We start from the raw sequence: 21,919 nt of genomic DNA, 5'->3' as shown, positions 1-21,919 counted from the left end.
CAGATGTCTTCCTAGGTTGAGAGAGTTAGAAAGTGGTGATCCCACTGGAAGGGACAAAAGAACGTGCAGTCACAGTCCCTAAGCACAACAGTGAGGAAGATGCATCTCCATGACATAACTGGTGTGGGTGTGGAGACAAGGGGAAGGAAGAGGCAGAGAGCAAAACCCAGCATTTTGAAACACTGAATTTTCAATGTGAAGTGAGACAAGCATTTCTTTACTAATTATTAGTGGATGAATAATAGCAAAAATTCTAGTAACAGCTCAGCTCAGCCTTCCAAATTCCACACTTTTGATGTGTCGTGTCAAATATGTTAGTCATAAGGAGGTCCTGTATCTTCAGTACAAATCCTTGTTTCCTTCAAGCAAGAAATGCAAATGGTTGGGGGTTTGGTTTTTTTAGTTTGGTTGTTTTGGGGGTTTGAGAGAGAGATACGTATCATTAAAGAGTTAGTACAGGGGATGATAACATTTTTGCCTCCTCCATGTTTGTTCAGTTTTTCCATGTGTCAGAAGTAACTCAGTTGCCAAAACATGAGCTCACAGTGAAAAACAGCAATGTGACCCAGGTGTGGCGTAAGTGATATTTTCAGTCAGTTCAGTTGCCTCCTTGAAAGTTCAATAAAATAGTTTTGTTGTACTATTTTTAGGTCTTCCATTCATTTAAGTGGCTGATGATTTCTCTCTATATGGTCATCTATGATGTCAAAATTTCACATGTAGGTGCCTTTTCACGTGGAATTCATTCCTGCTGTTCCTATTATTGCACGTACTTGTGTGGAAAAAAGAATGTATAGCAGCAGAGCTGTGCTGAAATGAGAAAAAGGTTAGGAAATAAATATCTAGATTTTTTCCAGTTCTTTCTCATTATTTCTGTCCCCTTTTCTTCCCCCTTTCTCATCCTCCTCCCTCCCCTCTCATGGTCCCTACAGAAACTCTGCAAGCTGCCTGTGAACCAGACAGCCCCAGTCCCTGAACTGGCAATATCTGCCAGCTCATTACAAAGTTGTCTCATTCTCTTATTTCTGGTTCTTTTACCTCAAGCAACAACAGCAATGGAGGCTTTATACTCCCTTGTCTAATGTGACAGACAAGTCCCAGAGAAAATTACAAAGGGTTTTCTGTTGATGGTATTTGCTGCTATCTTTGAGTTTTGAGCTGTAATACCAAATATAAACAAAGTGCATGGAAATTTTTTTCTTTACTCATCAATTATTTTGTTTTAAGTGGCGCAAAAATGAACACTGGTTCAAATAAATCCTTATAATAGATTTGTGTTAGCTTTATTCAGCAATTCTCTGTATTCCTTAAACATTTATGTTCTTTCCAATTATAGCAATATTTTACTCGTCACTGCAAAATGTCACGTTATTGCTTCAAAGGTACCCTCATTTTATATAATCAGATGGAGACTTAGCTGATGTAATAAAGCACTGGAGATTGGATAAAATTCCAATTACTGCTTCCATAGTAATGAATAACAATTACTGACAAAACAAAGATGTTAGCATTTTAGAGGTGTTTGTACTTTTTTTTGCTTTCAATGATAAACACACCAGTTTCTTGGAGAGAAAGTGATAATAACACTAATAGAGTTTATAATTCTTTTTAAGGGGGGATGCCAAGAGCTGTCATTTAATTTTTAAAATTGTGGCCAACTTTATAAGTTTCTTAAAATTTGTCTGAAAATAATCTGGTTTTAGGCAAATAGCACTGATGCCATTGCCAGAAGTCAACCTTGCCTGTGTATAGCAGAGAGGGAACTACAGTGGGATATTCCTGAAAAAATAAAGGAAATAGCATAATAGCAAGCAAATATTCTGGCCTCTCATTAATTTTTAAATTGCATTGTCATGATAAGCTAACAAAGAGTGCACCAGAAACTTAAAGTGCACATCACTTTATATGCAGGTGTAAAATGTTTTCATTAAACAGCTTCTTAGAAAACAAATGTTTTTACAGTCTTGGTTTCCTAATGTAGCATCTGGTATTACAGATAATACTATCTATGGTAGATTAGATAACCATTTTTAAGTGCAGCTCTTAGATTTATAAACTCTTAGCATTTATAAATTCAGTTAAAAATTCTGTTTGCTTGTGCACTTATGAAGTAAGATTCTTGTAAAACTCTTGTTTTACTGATCCATTCATTGAGTTGTTTAATTTTGTCCACTCTTTTTTTTAGGTTGGCATAGTGCTGCATTATTCTACACTCTCTACTATGCTATGGATCGGAGTAACTGCCAGGAATATTTATAAGCAAGTCACAAAAAAACCTCAGCCTTGCCAAAACAGTGACCAACCTTCTTATCCAAAGCAACCACTACTCAGGTATGGAATATTAGCTACACTATGTTTTAATGTCTTCCTAAAACTTATCAGTTATAAACGAACTCTCTGATTACTGTATCTTTACTTTTTATAGACTATAAATAGCATCCATAAAGAATTGAACCACATAGGTGTATACAGAAATATTTATTGTATGCTGATAGTTAACTCTACTCAGGAGATGGAAATATGTAGAATTGGTATTGTCTCAGTTCAGATATCTTTATCTGAACAGGAAAAATTGAAATGTTTCTGTTGGTTTCTTACAGAGGGAAAAAAACCCCACCCAAATCAGAAACTGGCTTGGTTCCTAGCCTTATTTAATCATCTGAAACTATGCTGTAATGATTCTACCTTTATCTCTTTTGCTGTAGTTCTTGCCCACACTTGTATTGAAAGCCTAATAACCTCACAGCAACCTTCCTCATTCCCCATCAGAGATCTAATGCTATTACAGGAGCCACTGGAAGTCTGCACTCCCTGTCAGGTCTCTCTCTGGAGCAAATTCACAAACGTGTCTCTGACGGCATTGCAGGTGAAAGACAGTAGGAGTTCTTGCCAGAGGCCTGTGAGATGCTGAAACTCCAAGCCAAAATAGTCAGTCTGCACAAGAAAAAAAATGACTCCAGGAAAACCTTACTACAAACCAGGATTTCCAGCTAAAGGCATGAGAAGATTAATTCATCTTTTTTGATCTTAGCTATACAAAATTAGGTATTACCCAAAGTTATGTATTGTCCCTATAAAGATTTTGGAGAGAGACAGAGAAAGAACTTCCAGAGAGCAATTCCTCCCATCTGTGTTGGATGTTTGTGTGAGGACAGGATGAATTATCTTATGGAGGTGCCTCTCTTACCCCACAGATCATGGAAAAATATGAATGGTCAATTGAGCCTAAAGACCTCAGTTTTATAGTGGAGGTCTTTTCTGTGAAAAATACACAGTGTATTCTTTTAAACAGATGTATCTTATTTTATTTTAAATACAAAATTTTTAACAAGTAGCATTTATAGATAACTGTGTGATGTTGTCACAACTTGTTGAAAGTCTGTAGGAAGATTGAGTTTTTCTGTCTGATTCTGCAGAGTCAAATTTTTGCTAGTGTGATTTTAGTTAGAAGGCTAGCTAGTTTTCTTCTTTTTAAAACACTTTATTTCTAGAGATGAAATTTATTAAAGTTAACATAAAATGTGTATTGTGATGAGAAGGAGTGCCATATTGATCCTTAGCTTTATTAGGTGTAAGCAAGAGGATAAGCTTTCACTGAGGGTGCCTGACTTTGCTAATCCATGATTTACTATACCATTCTTCAGAGATGAGAATTTCACTCCTTCAGTTACCACCTCATGGCAAAATGAATAATTGCCAATTTTCAAATGCTGCAGTGTGACTATTAAGGTAGAAAATTGTTACAAGTTACATAGACCCAGCACAGTGTATGTTCTTCAAATTCAAATCTTGTTTGAGTTGGAAAACAATAGACAATCAGGTTACAGAAAAGATTAGTCTAATTAGAATCTTTGTTTTACCAGTCATGTTGAGGTTCTCAGACAGTGAAAATAAATGGTAGCTATTTTAAGTTTAGCAATAGAAATGATAAACCACCTTCTAGCTGCAAGAGAACATGAGTATAATTGTTTAATAGCTAAGTAAAATTATTCTAAGTTATTTTTATCACACAGAGCACCATATATCCTAGAGACACAGGCACTGAAATGTCTAATAGAATTTCACAATGGTTAGCACTAGATTCAAAATAGTAAGGATCAGTTTCACTTCATGTAGAAAACAGGCATAGTATATGTAAAATTAAGAATCACTTTAAGCAAGAAAATGCTAAACTCATAATTAGTAGTTGTTTGTTCTTTTAGAATGATAATGGTCATTTTGGGGGGCATTTTACCTTTCCTGGTTCTAATAAAACTAAATTCTGAATTATTCTTTGTCATAATATTTCCATAAAATCCATTTAAGATGCTTACATTTCAATGCAGTCATTTATAAGAAATGTTTTAACTAGTCAGTGTTCTTGTGTCTATAAGCCAATGCCAGCCTTTATACATATTGTTCCTCAGGTACTTAAGCGATAACATCTGGGTTTGGGTGAGGGGGTGTTAATTTGTCTTCATTTGACACCAGTAGGTAGCTACATAGTATTAGGTTTATTCAAATGGAGATGGAGTTAAGCTTTATCTGTCAGGACTGCCAGTGATAGGAGGCAAATAATGCAGTCTACAAGACATTTTTAAACAAGAGGTAATTTGTCAGTGATCCTTCTCTATAGACTTAGTTTTGTTGAATACAAATATATGAATGTGTTTGGCAAGAAGTCTAGACTTGGCTTTTGTCCTTCAGTCTTTTTTGGTAATGGTTGTATTTGATGGATGGTGTTTGCAGTCCACATGTGAGTATTTTGTATTCCTTATATATGCACTTGCTGTATGAGACATAAGGATGTCTTTTGTGAGTCAGTAAGTGGGGTCTATTGCCAAAAATAAGTACATAAATCTATCACGTGGAGTTTACCAGGAAATTATAAAAATTGTCTCACCACATTTTTTTAACAGAGCTTGGTCCATTCTAAAAAAGTAGCTGAAGTAGTGAAAAAAAACCCCAGAGTATCTAAAAGGAGACCTTACCTATTAGTAGAAAAGAACATATGCTTGTAAGAGTTGCTTCAGTTTCTCTGCCTGCTGTTTGCATATTCATTTGCAGAAGCAAAACAAATGAGGTGCCCCTGATCTTTTCTCATACTTTTCTTTGAGCTGTAGCAATAAGTATCCTATTATGTAAAACTGTCGTTCTCTTTAAGTTTTCTCTCTTCTAGATGGAGTGATCAAATTTGAAACACTTGCAGTCTAATTTTACTTCATAGCAATATGATTTTAAATATTGCCTCTTTTTATATGTTAATCATGCATTATATGATACATTATGTACATTGTACATTATACACTATTTTTTATTATACATCTTATTCATGAAATATATATTATCTGTTAATTACAGAGTTAAACCCCTCAGGGTCTATCACTTTGATGACTGGAACCAACTGTAACAATTTTGGCATTTTTCTCTAAGTGTGCCTGGATGCTAATGAGGTGGATCAAATTAATGCATCATTGAGTCTTGTGTATTAAAATTCTGAACCTTAGCACTTCAACAGATAATGAAATTACTTCCTGTAAAATATACTCTCTGGTATTCTTAATAGAAATAAATAATTCTATCTGTTCATCCTCTGTGGACATTTGTTAAACCTGTCAGTGTTTAGCTTCTGACTCATCTGAAGGCAGATTTTGCCAGCAAAGGCAAAGGGGCATGCAAGATTCAGCTATTACTGCAATGTACAAAACTTCTTATCAGCCCAAGCTGAGGCACAAGTAGTGTTAGTTTTTGTGCCTGCTAAGTGGATGCATTTTTCATGCAATGCTCGGCACACACACAGATTAGACAGAAGTACAGACCAGCAAAAAATACTTCTGAAAGATATTCTATTAAAATAATTTCTTTCTAGAGAGACAGAAAAAAAATCAGATTACTTTCATTTTTAATAAGATAACTAGTGAGCACAATTGCATTCTAAACATTTAAAATAAAAAATAAATAAGCTGCCAGCTGGGCCAGAGATTGGTGATAAGGAGACAGAAAATTAAGTTTTATCTCAAGGTTAGGTACAAATATATCTCCTAATGTTCTCCCACCTCTTCTATTCAATGAATGTCTTGCAAGATAACTAATATGGCAATCTTCAGATTACAGAGTCCAATATCCCATATCTGTCATGAAAAAGCATCAATGTGCATAAATAAGGTTGCAGAATCAACAGCAAAATGGATAATAGTTGATGTCGCTGTCTCTGTTGAACTTCATTTTATTTTTTATGTAACATATTTTGATAAGCTTTTTAAAATGTTCTTTCTAAAATTGTGGGGCTGTTAGGAAATGTACCTCATGCAGTGCTTTAGAAAAATTGTATATCTAGCTGTAGTAGCTATTTCAGAAAGGACTGTGCCCTTTGCTTTGTATTCAAAGTACTAGCCTTAGTGCTATGGCTAAGAAATCAAAACTGAGGCAAATTGAAACAGTTTTCAGCAGCACATGCAGAGTACCTACAGTCAATACCACTGGCTTCAGTTCCCCTCTCTTACTGTTTTCAACCTTAAATAATTTTAAGAGTTAAGAATCATTTTCAGAATGAGAAAGCTGTTTGCCTATTTCACATATTTTGAACTGTCTTAACTGTCCTTTAAGCCTGCACACAGAGCAGACCTAGAGTACAGTAGTTGAGAATGGGAGTAATTTGGTCAAACTCTAATAATCTGCTAATGGATGTTTACCTGCAGATGTGTGTATGAGTGTCTGCTATTCTATATGAGCTTGTATGTGGGCAAGTTTCTGTACATTGTACATACACTTCCAGAGTACAGAGCCATGTCCTCAAAGCAGCAACAAAAGGGGTCTTCCTAATGAGCTGTGTTTATGGTCTAGTGGTGACTAACAACCTACACCCTGAGCTCATGTGAGATGTGGTAGTGCTGCACTGCATCCTCCCCCTCTCCTCGGCAATGTGGCAGCAGCTCTTCACATTCATTCCTAACTCATATTTCTCTCAGCTACTAAACATTAATCAGTAACACCCAGCTAAACAGCAGCTAAGTATCTTCGAGACACTGAATTATGCTAAATCCTTTCTCTGCAAAAAGGAGAAACCACACTAAACTTTCAAATACAAGAAAATCCTCTCCTACTGTTATTGCCAACTAATCCTGTGATGAGGCTCTTGCCTTACAGTGAGGGGATTTTACAGACTTGCATGATACCACAGGGGTCATGGCATCCACTTAGTGCTTTGCTCACAGTGTTAACCCTGCTTGTCTCAGGATGCACATTTATCTGCTTGATCTGAATTCTGACAAGCTGGAAACCAACACATGGGCACAAATGGACCTACTGCTGTGTTTGCCTAACTGCTGGTCCTGAGAGAGCCCAGCAGGAAATGTTGTGACTTCCATCACAAATTGGTTATATGGAAATTTTTACTGAGTAAGTTACCAATAGAGCAGGCTGTGTCCTGAACATGAGTTGCACACAGCAATATTCATTACGTCATTAGAAATTGTCACGTGATATTTTTGCACCATAATGGAGATACTGAAACATTCCAGTTATAAAGACCAAAGGCTTCTTATATTTCGTTTTTAAAGAATGCTTATGTCCAGAGAAAAACTCTAGAATAAAAAAAACTAATGCTTTCAAATATTCCTAAGGCTGACAGGATCTTCAGAGAATGATCGTTGCTAATGTCCCCTATCATTTATAACGAGTTGGTTACAATTTATTGCAGCTTAATAGCAGTGTAATGGGGGATCAACATTTGGCTATGGTAAGAAATACTTTATTCAGCATCAAATTTGGCGAATGCGCCATTTTTTTGGCCATGCCCTTTTCTGAATCTTCAGACTGAATCATATGAAGCGACTTAATTTACATTCTGACAGACACAGACATTGCTTGTCCCCTTGACACCAGCAGCTCTGAAATGCAGTTAAGTTCTAGTGCATTTTTCATTAATGCTGGCTCTCATGAATTCATGTCTTCTAGTATGAAACAGTGATTGAGAAAGAGGGAGAGAGAAAGAGGTCAGATGGAAAGCATCAATTGCAGCCCATTGTTTTCTTCTTTGTGAAATGTCCTTAAATATTAACTCACAGAGTCTTGATCCATGAAAGCCCATTTTTCCTTTCCACAGATAACATATCAAACTTCCTCTATAAAGTGTAAATTTAGGCCTGATTATCCCAAGGGATCATCTGTCTTTTTCTTAAAAATTCTCTATAGTATGAACATGTTGAATTAAATGGGAAGTGCCACAGGGCAGAATTCTCAGGAGTCCTGAGGAGATCTCGGTGCTTCACCCTTTACTATTAGCATAGACCCAGTTGTGTCATTGCAGAGTAAGTGAAAATGATGGCTCCCTGCGAGTAAGGTTTTCACCAGCTGGATGAACCTCGGCATGGTGAGCCAACAGTCTCTGTGAAAATCTGCTCCAGGAAGTTGGATATAATTTAAGTACTTGATTGTATCCTTTGCTTAGAGGATGGGATATTTTGATGTAGGCAGGGTCAGTCATCAGGAAATTTAACTCATGTCTCTGATATTATAGTCAGCATTTCTTGTTTTAGATATGTGAATTAAGACTAGAAATGTATATTATTAGATGACTTTAAAATTGTGCTCTAATAATTTTTTGCAATCTTCATGTATTCTCAAGGCTGTTTATCACCTCCATACTGTAAGTTCGTAAAAAGAATAAAGTGTGTAACAGCTGTTTTTATCAAATGGCTTGGGTTGGGAGGGACCTTAAAGATCATCTAGTGATATTTCTGAGATATTATCTGCAAAACACTATTCCCATGTTTCTTGTTTCAATATTTTTCATATTTCCCAGGAAGGAGAAAGACCATATTGCTAAAATACCTTTATTTAATTTTTTGCATTTGATAAAAATGCAATGTTAGAAAAGCCATGTTTCCCTTCCAGCTATTGTTATTAATTTTATTCACCAAAATAAGGCTTATATTCAACATCAAAATAATGTATTATATTGTTACATTGGATAGTAAAATAATCTAAGGAAAACAGCCTTTTCAAGGTTTTAGTTTGATTTAATTATAGAGGTAATATTTTCAACAACGCTACATTGCTTCTGAAGGAAATTTTGATAACTGGCATTCAAAGATGACACAGCACAAGTAATTCAACAATACCAACGGAAATGCTGAGCATTTTAGACAGATTGTGCTGTGTCTTATCAGCCCACCAACTTAGGCAAGTTCTCAAAAACAAAACAAACAAAAAAACCACCCCAAAACCAACCAACTAACAACAAACCAAAAACTCCACTCAAACAAAAAGAAATAAAATGCTGGAAGGAGCCTTAGCCAGAAAAAACAGAACAGTTCTGCCCCTTGAGGTATAAAAGCTAGAGATAATGAAGAAAGAGGAGCTTAAAAACAAAACAGGAAGTCTGTATATCAAGAGTTAAAGGGAGAGACAGGGTTGCAGAACCTAAAGGTACTTGGAACTTGATACTTTGATACTTCAAGGACATACTGATATTACGTCCTATTTAACATGATCACTCTTGAATGCTGATATATATTCAGATGGAGGTAAGGATGTAACTGAAAGGTCTGCAGTGGAAAAGGGTACAAACTGGTGATAAGGGAAACTTTTTCATTAATTCTTTTTACTGAATTTCAACCTGAAGCTAATTGTATTTCCATCAGATGGGGATAAAATTATCTTAAGTCAAAGAAAATGTTTACTTCAGGTTTGGACTACTTGTCCCACACAAGAAAATTTCCAGTAAAATGAAAATAGTGGAATATTACAGCAATCCACAATTTGCTACAGGGTAGCCATATACTGTCAGTGGTATCCTGAGAAAGTTGTTGCACTTTGCACAGGCCATGTAAATATTCATTGCTGACAGCGTTGGATTGCCAGGGTATGATGTCATAGCATGGAGGTATTTTCCTGCCAACCCTTAATCAAACAAGAGAAGTGATTAGAACTTTGCTTCTCCACCTTCCAGGTGAGTGATTGAGTTGTTGAGTCACTACGAGCAAGATGATAACAGAGCCATCTGCTTTGCTTGTAGTTCCACTGCATCTGGCTTATGAATCAAAATTCCAACTGAAACTATCTCAAAAGTTTGTTCTCATGGCATAGTTGGCAATACTATTCTTCAAAACTGTCCTGAATGCACTACCAAATACTTTAAGTGAATGATCCCTGGAGCACAGGCTCCTCCTTGATGTGAACTTAGTTCAAGCGCATGTCAAAATCGAAGTAGAAAAAGGATTTTGTTACTGTCATAACTTCATTAGCTAAGTTATAGGAAAGATACACACGATGTTGACACTTTTCAGGGTAGAAATACAATAGTACCAAATCTTGAAGAGATGTTAAAGTAGACGGTGAAGTTTTTTTCTCTTTGTTTAAAGAATGGTGTCTGAGCTACTTAGTATAGATGGAAAGAAATGGGTTACAATTATTGCAGAAGAAACATATGACAACTTACTACTTGTAAACAAGTAGTTTAAACAGCACAAGCAAGTCACTTAGACAGGTCTGTTCAACTGAAACTCTCTCCAGTGCTACAGTTATTGACAAACATAGCCAAAAAAAGAAAATGACCACACCTGAGTGATACTTGGTCATTTAATGAGGAAATTATGGGCTTGGGGCTTAGAAATTTTTACTATCTAAGTTACAGTATTTGCAAGCTTTCAAAGTTCTGAGCTTCATGAAGACTTATAATGAATTCTGTGATATTTTCAGCTTTGAAAGGCTGGAACTGCTACATGCTGATCTGCAGAACTTTTTATTAGATCGAATTTTCAGCTGCTTTTATCCTGAGTTCACATCTAGGTATTTCCTGGAAATTCAGAATTTTTGTCACACTATCCCTTTGAGCTAGTCATATACATAATTGTAGAGGGTAAGTTAGAGGGTGGGTAAGCTTGATAAAATGCTCCATGCTCTGATATGCTGCTCCAGGCAAAATGTAAAACGCTGATTGGAAATTTTACAAGTTCAAGGATTTTTAGAAGATGATATATTCAGACTCCAGTGGGGACTTTGTAGAAAACTTTATCAGATTTGAAAGAACTAAATATTTTCTCATATGACTCTCTGGTGTCATATAGATTAAACTTGATTATGCAAAAATGCTGTAAAGATAAATGCATAAGATATTTTCAAGTGTGCTTATTGTAATTGTTTGGACAAAGAATTAAGCATTCCCATCTGCATGAAATTATATTCACCACAATTACAGAAGAAACTATCTGACTTTTAATGGTAGATTATTGTACTCATTAACTAGTGAGAAAAATTAGTCACATTAGATACAAATTCTTCCTTACAAAAATTATTCTGTGAGAAAGATAGAACTTAGTTTGTTACAGAACACCTGTCTTAAGCAGGCATCAGTATACATCCAGCTGAACTGTAATGAAAACCGTGATGTTGCAAGAAAATGTAAGTCATGAAGATTTATGAAGTATGTGGTGCAGACTGATAAACTGCAATGTCACAGAAACTAGAACGCTGCAGGCAGCCAACTAGTGTAATACGGGATTGTGCAATAGTCTGATAATAACTGCAGTACAGTACAATCATTAAATTATAGCGTGGCATAGGACATAGTAGGTATTGCATTTACCAATACATTGCCACTATTCCACGAAGTAATTTTGACTAGAAGATATTACTAGATTCTAAGAGCAAATGCTAAACAAAAAAAGCACATGGCTTATCTTAAAATAAACTAGCAAAACCCAAATATATATTTTATGCATGTGTATATAAATTATCAGTCATAGTTATAAATACATTATTTTCATGGTTCAGAATACTTTTCTTTATTAATATTAATATTCATCTTTATTTTTCTTCATTAATATAATGAATAGCAAAATTCAAGGAAATTAAAACATATTGCTTGGACAAACAAAACTGGCGAAATCCACACATATGCATATTACATTAAATATATTGGAGCATATTTAGTATAACTGTTGCAAATTCAATTTCAGGCCTGGCTTATTCTATGCATTACTTCCTGTCAAATAAGTGTGATAATCTCTGGTTCATGCCTTTTTGGAAGGATGGCTTAAAAGTCTTGGGAGGAAAAGCTGCATTAGTTTAATTCACTTGGCTTTGAGTTGAGACACCATGGAAAATTATACATAAACTTCCACTGATCTCCCTGACATTGTACATCGAAAGTAGTTGAAACCCATCACTGGAAATGTAGATGATTCTTTTCAAGTTAGTGTTCATTAAAAATTCCAAATGAGAAGTCATTAAAGAGAAAGTCATGCAATGAATAACAATCTTAAATTGTAGCAAGGGGTAAATAGGTTAATAATAGGAAAATATTTCAAACTATGAGTATAGCTGGCAATTAAAACAGGTTACCTGAGAGGCTGTGGGAACTGTCCCAAGCAATTTGTTAACATAGATTAGATAAGGCCAGACCAGTCATAACAGGTGTTTAATGTGACCCTGACTCAGAGCTTTTGAGTGGACTAGATGATCTCCTGATGTTCAGTTCTGTTACTAGTAAACCAAGGACTTTTCCTAACAGTATTTTCATTTTTCAACCCTTACTTGCTTCTGAATTCCTACAGCCTCAATGGTCTCATAAGAAACTCCTGTGTTTCATTATGCAAGTGAATTCTGACAGAAGAGACTTTGAAGCTAATGTGTTCCAAATATGCCTTCAGTGTTTGGAAATGTTATGAGTCTTGTAGAAACTGGCTGCTGATCCTGCAGGTATTTTTATTCAGGTACCACCTTACTGTATAAAACATAACAAAAAATTAGGCCACCTTCTGCTCTGAAACACATGCACTCACACGGTTTTCAGTGGGAGTTACACATATTTAGTCACAAGATTTTTGGTTCATAGATCAAAAATACTGCTTATCTTCTGTAATTTTAATGATACAGATTAAAAGAATTTCAATATGTAATATCTAATATACCTTAGTAAAACAGAATATCCAGATTAAACTTTATGTCTGTATTGATTGAGTACTCATTCAGACAAAGGGGTAATGCCATTATTATTGGATTACACTTAGTTCTCAGAGAATCCCTCACAATTTTATCGGAAAGTGAACATTTGTGAGGTTTTCAGTGAAAAAAAAACGAGCACACAAGATACCTGATTTATTTATCTATTGATAATAAGAGATACCTAGTATTGTTTTATCTATTGATTATGAGGTAAGAGAACTATGATTACTGGAGACTATTTGCATCTACTTTTGAATATTCATTAGCAATGTCAAGAAAAAGTCATGAGTGGTCAGTCACATGATCTTGCTGCTTCTTCGTATTGGATGAACTTCTAGACCTCTCCAGAAAAAAAAGTACCTCTACAGGCAGAGTTCATTTCCAAGAAAAATGTATGCATACCCCTTTGGAATTTGATTTCTGGAATTGCTGATGTTTCTAAAACTCTTTCTCACTACTCAAAGCTGTAGGCAAATCATGACCTCTGTTATTTGCAGAATAGTTACCCCATGCTGGCTGTCATTTGTAGGTAAGGCATTTTGGACTGTTTAGTGTGGATTATCGTACTCGTGTTATTGTCTTATATAAGAATGACATTAAACTTACCTGCTCATGTATCCCCTAGACTTCTGTTAGAAGTATTGAAGAAGCAACCTGTTACCCATACTCCCTCTTCATGCTTCTAAGAGAGTGTTTCCCAACTAGGGAGAACATTTCCTTCTGAGGTTCTGGCATTGCTAAATCAAATAACAAGTACTGTAGCTAGCAAAGCCAGGCAGCCTTTTGACCTGGGAAGTTGAGCAATGAGATGCTCTTGTGAAGATGGCTGTTTTTTCCTTTTCAAATCTCTTTTTTTCCATGTTAGTAACATTCTGTAAATGACATACCATTTCTAGATTTTAATTAATATTTTTCAATTAATGTTCATAAAAGTAACTCTATCTCTGCTTTTCCTTTTTTTTTTTCAAAGTTTCATGATCACTTCTGGTTGAGTGCTCAAAAAACCCTATGATTTTTTTTAAAACTTACCTTTTGACCTTTTTATATATGATGGAAAAACCTTTCCTTTTGCTTCTGGTTTAAATCTGGGATAGAGATCACCAGAAATAGATTTCTGTGTATGTCAGCTTTTAAACAATAGGAAAAAGCAAATGTTCATGCCATCATCATACATAAAAGATTTTCCATAGCTCAACTTAGTAAGACTAAGACCGACAACAGCAAAACCCCTCAACATTAAAGTTAAAAATCAGGGTTGACATTCATGAACTCATACAATTCTACCTTTGTTTCTTACTTTTGAATAGGGTGAATTAAGGACAAAATGTCAACCTGAATTTTTGTCAATAAATCTAAATCTCCATGGTTTTGTGGAATCAATTCATTAATTGAACAGTTCTTTCTATGGGTTAATAGAAGGCTAATCCATTGTATTTTTTCTAATATAACATTAAAAAAGAATGCTCTTTGCTGCTTCTAGATTAGCAGATTGAATTACATCCTATAGACTGTAAAAGAGAAGGTGTTCCAGAAAGAAACCAAATGTCTTAAAACCATCTAAAAAAAAATTTATCTTCAGCATATTTTAATGCTTCCCTGCTGCTTGTTATATTTAATAAAACCTGCTTGCTAAGTTTTAAGTTCTTGGCTACCTGCATATCTGTCAAGATGAAAAATTTGAAGTTGTAGAAGTGGATAACTGCATAAATCCTAATATAATATTTTCTCCACAAAAACAAAACAAAACAAAGGTAGGCTTTCTCCTTTTGGCAAACTCTAAGGACGAAACTTCACTAAGGTTCTTTACAGGGTAGATTAGTTTCTGAAAAAGAATAATGCAGTTGTGTAGTACAAAATCAAGCAAGTCTGCATCTCATGGAGTTTGATAAAAGCAAGTGGGGATAAGACACTTACATAAGTAATGGGTGCACAACCTATCAAACATAATAATGGGATTTGTACATAGCATAAATTTCTCCTTGGTTTCAACTATTCTTGGCTGGCTACAGCCACAGGTGTAGGCATTGCTGATGGGATGTAAAGTAGGGTCTCTTTCTGAGTTTGATTGTGTCCTATCTTGATTACATTTTGATAATGCATTGTACTCTTCTAAAGAATTCAGACTTCAGAGACATTTATTTGAAAATTTATATTGGAAGTATATTTGAAATTAGAAAATATTTGAAATACGCTTATATTGAAAAATATTCAGAATATATTTGAAAATTTAGGAATTTTCACTCAACTCAACTGTGAATTAGTCTGCTCTCTAAGGAGTGCATATATTTCAGTTTACATACTGATATATACTAGAAGAGCAGTGGTTTAAAGAAGCCTTCTCTCAGCATGGACAGCTGGTATGGATGGACTCTCATAAGACTGACAAGATAACAATGAATAGTAAGTAAATCGTAGTATCATAAAAATAGTAAGATCGGCAGAAACATCTGTAAATCATCTAGTTTAAGTCTCCATTCAAAGCAGATGCAACTTAAAAGTTAGCTCAAGTTCTCACCTAGTCCAGTTTTGAAAATCTGTGTGGGCTTCTTCCTCTCATCCCAGTTCTGTGTCCTTTTAGCTTTCATCTTGAATGGACCACAAACATGAAATGTCAGGGCTCGAACCTGGTCTGAAATAAATCACAAAAAATCACCCAATTCCAGCAAAATGGAGGAATATGTTCCAAGTTGAAATGCATGAAAACAAAGCTAAGTCATTGCTAAGGATTCCTGAGGGAAAAAAAGAAAGGAGGTAATAAATATGCTCAAAAATGTTGTAATACCACCAGAAAAATTCAAGGAGAGGAGTTATTCATGGTTAATGAAATTAATAGATTTTGGATTTCTGCTGTTTTCTTTTTGTATTAGTTCATTAAGGTGTAAGTAGTGGTTGTGTACAGTGTAGTTGCATGTTCCAGATGTTGTCAGCTGTAAAACTGGATTGTCATTCATGGAAGATGACAACTGTTTTGCTATTTCTTCTTATTCTGAGAAGGAAAATAAACTTAAGATTTAGAAGTGATTCTGTAAGAGAGATGCAGAAAAAATTCTGATAGAAAAAAATTGAAATGTTTTATCTTGATATTTTAAATTTTTTACCTGACCCATATTTTGCAGCTTCACATTTTAGATATCTGGTGCATGAATTTTCAGTAACTCTAGTCTTTGTGGTCTGCAATTTGATTGTTGAGGGAAGCATTCTGCTGTCCTGCTGCTCTATATAAGGACTGAGATTTTTTTTTTTTTCTCAGCAAGTATTTGTGAACAAAGACAATATGAGGGTAGAAATTAAAAAAAAAAACAAACAAAAACAAACAAAAAACAAACAAACAAAAAAAAAAAACCAAAACCAAAAAAAAACCAAAAAGGCACATATTTAACTTATACAGGCACCTTATACATAATACTTTATTTTCAATTTTTCATTGTGCAGCCTTGGTAAATAAAGAAAAAATGTAGTGCCTTCAGTATCTATATGTCAAAGCGCTGAGGTTGTATTTTAGGATTTTAACATCTGTGCCTTGTCTTGGCTTTACCTGACTGTTTCCAGATGGTTTTCTGTATGATCGAAAGCAGCATCAGTGTGCATGAACGTCGTGTCTGACATCTAAGGGTACTTACTACTTTTTCTTAACTTTAAGAAATGCTCCCTCCTCAACTCATGACCTGTGGCAAAGCCTAAAACTACTAGAACTATTAAAAAAAAATCAAAATATTTTAAAATGGGTACCAAATTAAAAGACAGAGTCCCTTCCTTTACCACAGAGGCCTTTAGAGGAATTCAAAACCTGTGTGTATGCTTTTCATGTCAGAAAAAATTCCTTTTGGGAAACTGTTTGATCTCTTCTCTAAAAATGTGGGTTTGAGAGCTGAAAGCTTGGTAGCTGAAAAGATTCAACTGAAAGGGTGTTGTGGTTTCCATGGATCTTCTGCGTAAATGCTTTTCAATTTTAAATGGCCCTCTGGGTTTGTGACTGAACACTTCTCATAGACCAGGAAGATTTAATAATCAAAATGATACTATTTTTATTTAGTATGTGGTTTCTTCATGTCTTAAACAAGACTGTTTGTCCTTTCAGTTTGCCTGAGGATACATCTTGCTATAGCTGTGTGATTAGATTTTAGATTCATGCAGTTGAAAATAAACCCAATTACCTAAATAAATGGAAGGTAGCAGTAAATTGTGATTAGCACATAATTGTAAACCCAGAGATACAGAAGCTTGAAACACTGAATGTTTAAATTTGGGGATGTAGCACCTAATCATTAACAATACTTTGAAGATGAGGCATTTATTTATTACCTTATTAGTAAAATTCTCACAAACAGTAAGAATGCTTTAATACTTTGAAGTATTAATATTTAAAAGCCAATAGAGATACCTTCATGTATATTCTATACATAGATAGTATAAATATGTCTTGAGTATGGTGTATGGGTATCATTTAAGTATATGCATAGGATATGCTGGACAAATCTAGAGAGATGAAATTTACCACTGTTTTGTAAACTTCATAAGAAAACACTTTATGAGGACATACATATCAACCTATCAAATATCAACATATCAATATTAAAAATATGTATATTGCATGGTGGCCATAACATGCATCATTTTAAAGTCTGTCTGAGAAGACTCAAACAGTAAAAACCCAGTCACTGCTATGTGAGAGAAAGCAGCTGATGCATTCAGCTGTTTTACATACAATTATGTCTGAAGCTGTAACTTTCATTTTCACTGAAGACAGTCAGTTTGGGTTTTTTTTTCAGAAACGGCAGATTTCATGGACAACATTAAATTTCCTAAACTGATTACTTTAATGGCCTGTATCAGTCAAACAGGCTGTAAAAATGCTTGAAACGTTTCAGAGCCAGCTGAAGAGATAAATATGCTTTTTAGCTTTCTCACTACTATATTCTCTCTGTAAGTAGTAACACTAACATTCATCATTTAGGAATCAATAAACTAAAGGAAAAATTGTGGTATTAATGCAGAAAAGCATGATATTTGTGAAAACACTGAATTTAAGATTCCTATTTGCTGAGCTTTGAACCATTAAAGTTCAAATGTTCACATTTTGCCAATAATTATCTGTAATGGAAAAATGGAAATCTATTCTTATTTATATTTTGATCTCCTTAAAGAAATAGTTTGTTTAGGGATGTCTGTCATTGAGACTTTTCATGTCTAATAACTTGGCTATAGCTGGTCTGAGATCGATAGAGATCATTAAACTTCTCTGGGTTCCACATGACTGGCTGGGCAGGTGAATAACAAAGATAAATACCTCGACATAAGGGAAGGCTGAAGTTACAGAGAGATGGCATAACTATGGGAAAGATCTCCAAGGGGCCTTGTAACTTTTTAGACACCAAAGACAATTGTAAAATTTGTAGGAAATCAGATTTCAGTTCTTCTCGTGCCCACATAAAAGTTCAGTATAAAAAGCTAAGATTCTTTCTCACCTGCCCTCTGGAACTGGAAGGGGCTTAATTTTGCATCAAAAGATACAAGGCTTGCCAAAAATGTGCAAATTAACAATGTAGTTTCTTTGGAAATGCACATCCTTGAAGTGTTTCTTGTATTTTTCACTTTCTTCTAAACAATTTTAGCTCCCTCTGGGACTGTGGGCAAAGATCTCGCCCTTCATATAAGATCATTGACTTATATAAGAGAAAAAGAATACATGAATTTAAAAGAATAGAATTAGAGTAATCTCTCTAGAGCTATTTCCCAGGAGTTCCTGTATTCTCTTTTCATTGTCTGTTTGCACACATCTGTCTTAAATGCTTAGCTGAGAAAATCTAAGAACAAGGCACCTGGATCTACCAGTAAAGTCCCCAACTTCATGACATTGATGGCTTGGTCATTAATATTTTCTGACTCATTCTCTGCGTGTACAGTGAAAGAGCTTAACAGAAAATAAAACTAAGAGTATTACTCCTATGTTACCTGTGAATCTCATGCAGTTGAAATTATTTAGCTCTAACTTGTCAGTATAGCTCATGATAAAAATTAATGCTTCTGAATATCTTTTTTTTAATACAACAATTATACTTCATACTGAAATCCAAAAATACATCAAGTAGTGAATAAATAACCTCTGAATCAACTCTCAAAGGTTCTCGTTCTGTGAAAGTTAAAAATAGTGTATTTTCAGGTGATCTAAAAATTACAGAACTACAAAACAAGGACTTGAATGGTCTGCTTAAATTTTTTTAAATTACTGTGGAAGAAATAACATTCTTCTTGAGAAAAAAAAGTTGCCTAAAAAGCAAGTGTCAAAAACTCAACAATGCATGAAACACAGGGATATTCAGGAAGTTATGTCAGTGACTGTCATAATAAAATACGGGCTTAACATAAATTCCTTTTTAAAAATACGATTTAAAAATTTAGCCATAGGAGAACATAGACCAGAACCCCCTGTCAGTGACTTTCACAGTCAAACCAAATTAAAATATATGTCCTCCTGTTAGTCATTTCATTTGGTTCCTTTGGCAGCCTTAATGAATGTCACCTCAAGTAAAACCAAAGAAATCCATATTTTCTGTTTAAAATGCAAAGTGGTTCTACTGACAGTCACAGGACATTGATACTAATATAAAGTGAACTGAGTATTAAATACGTGACAATATAGGAGTACAGCAATTATTATCTTTACATGCTTTACTTTTCATTTTCGTATTATATAAAATGCCACTGTCACATATAGGCTGCTATCAAAATTTCTTGTCTTGATGAGGGTTGATAGTTAATGGTTCTTTTCTCCCCTTTGAAAGGCAGAAGGACATCCTGATGGTAATTGACTTTCTAGAGGTGTACTGCAACGCTCGGTGAAGCAGTTGTGTTTGATTCAGTAGACTGGAACTGCAAAATGATTTCAGCTAACAGCTCTACGCCAGAGTAGTCAAATGGCTGGAAAAATGAGGTAGCAATGAATACCTCCAAACAAGAGTATCAGCCATTTTACTGCTAGAAATTAACTGTGGAAACAGAATTGAAAGGGCTTTTTGTGTTTTCTAGGGATAGAATGATGGTGCAAATAAAGAATACTCAAAGCATGAGTATTATTTCTCCTCCCATTACTTCTCTCCAAGCATTACCATAAACAGTTTTCTCTCTATAAGCATCATATTTTTGAACTTTTTCAAATAAAGAATCTGTAAGAAATACTAAAAAATATATTTTCTTTCTCATCAACATGATTCTTAATATTTTACTTACTTCTTTCCTTCAGAAGTGCATTCAGCATGGATTCCTACTTACCCTGACTTAAGTTATTTATTCATTAAATTAAGCAGGAATAGAAGTCAGCAGAGCTAAACTGCAGCATGGAATACACTGTAAGAATCATCTCTGTCTTTGATTTCCAGCAGCCCCCAAGGCATTCTCCAATAAAGTACAGAAAAAAAGGTGTCTCTTGCTTCTTAGATACAATAGCTCTTCAATTAGTCTAGCTCACCAAGAGACAATACAGTTATCCCTATGCAAATGAATCTCCTTTCTCTTTCTTCTAAATTTTCTCTGAACATTTTTTGTGAGCTCCTGAATTAATTTTTTATCTTTTTGTTACATGCATTTTTATTTTTCTGTCCTCTCTGCTGGCTTAGACTGTCTCCCATGGTCCTGGTAAAGCAAACTGCAGCTGTACTATCAACCTGTAAATTCCTTTTCATCTGCAAAATTCCAGTTAAGACCTAGTGGCTGCATACACCATGAAGGGTGTTAACCAAGGAGGGTGAATATAAATCACTTCAGTGCTGCCTCCACTAGCAGGGCCTCTCACCCTGCCTGGCAGTGCTTGAGACATCATCTGCCGTGGGTGGAAGGCAGAGACACAGAGTGAATATTCAGTGCACTGGGCTCACAGGAGAGAAGCAAAGGGGTTTGCAGCCATTTGATAGGTGAGGTTTCAGATCTTCTGACACTGACTAACATTGTCCCACTTTGTTGCCCAGGTTCCCATGACTCTTTAAGGACAGATGAAGAAGAGTATTTAAAATCCTTTCTCATGGCCAGTTTTAATAAAAAACCAGAGACTAGTTTTGTCAGATAGAGGCCTGGACATCTTAAGCTGAGCAAACAAATCTGCGGAGACTTTTCTTAATCAATTTTTTTAATTCATCTTTCTGCAATTTAGTGTCTGGCTCTAAATGGAAAAGATTATACATATTCTCACAAGGACATTATGACGATTAATTAATTAATGTTTGCAAAGCTCTTAAGTTGCATTAAGATCTAGAAAGAAGGGGTATATAAAAATTAAATTAATAACTACCTGTACAGTGACCTTTGTTTCTTCTGTGCTGAATGAGTGAAAGGTCTTCTGGAAAAAAAACCAGTGGACTGTGAATAGGCAGTTAAAGAGAATAACAATATTGGCACATAAAAGGTGATAAATAGGGTTTTCACACAACCCTTACTTCTGCTATTATGTACCGTTTAAAGCCTGACTCACAAAATTAAAGCTTATTTTAGCATTATTAGTTGATTCTTTGTCTTTTTTTTTATCTGTATTTTCCATATTTAGATGTCCTTTGCAGACAGGAGAAAAGTTCTGAAGGAAATATAGGTTATTTCTCTTCAAAGAGGTCGTTAAGAGAAACAAGCATGGTATTTGTAAATTTGTTTGTAAGTCAAGACTATCTGGGAATAGGATTTTAAATTGTTGGGGTTTTTTCATAAAGGAAAAGTATATTCTCAAAATCCCATGATTTCTACAAAGCCTTATTTTTATTTAATTTATCAAAATTCCCAGGAAAAAGGATCACAAAATGATGTGATGCATGAAAAATTCAGGAAGAATAATTTGAAAATCAGGCTCACAAATTCAGCTTTCTACAGAGCAGCTACTTCTCTCTGCCTGCCTCCTGGATACTTGAACTGTGGCATCTGGTTAGCTCAGAACTTAATGACCATTTTCTATATGGATTACATTTTACAAAGATGTTAAATCAAATCCCAGCTCAAGGAAAAAGAAAAGGGAAAG

The 21,919-nt window shown here is 34.9% G+C and overlaps 1 protein-coding gene across 1 annotated transcript in view; it reads left to right on the top strand.

Moving 5' to 3' along the window:
- LOC121660085 (adhesion G protein-coupled receptor A3-like) overlaps positions 1-21,919 on the top strand; it is a 263,515-nt gene that overhangs the window by 228,391 nt on the left and 13,205 nt on the right. The window contains exon 17 of the mRNA XM_042019066.1: positions 2,186-2,331. Within this exon, the coding sequence (XP_041875000.1) occupies positions 2,186-2,331 (146 nt within the window). The remainder of the gene's footprint in view (positions 1-2,185; positions 2,332-21,919) is intronic.

This window comes from Corvus kubaryi, unplaced genomic scaffold (assembly GCF_017639235.1).
Source record: "Corvus kubaryi isolate FWS band 111438036 unplaced genomic scaffold, C.kubaryi_AGA036_p1.0 138, whole genome shotgun sequence".
NCBI lineage: Eukaryota > Metazoa > Chordata > Aves > Passeriformes > Corvidae > Corvus > Corvus kubaryi.
This window is presented reverse-complemented; position numbering and strand designations above follow the sequence as displayed.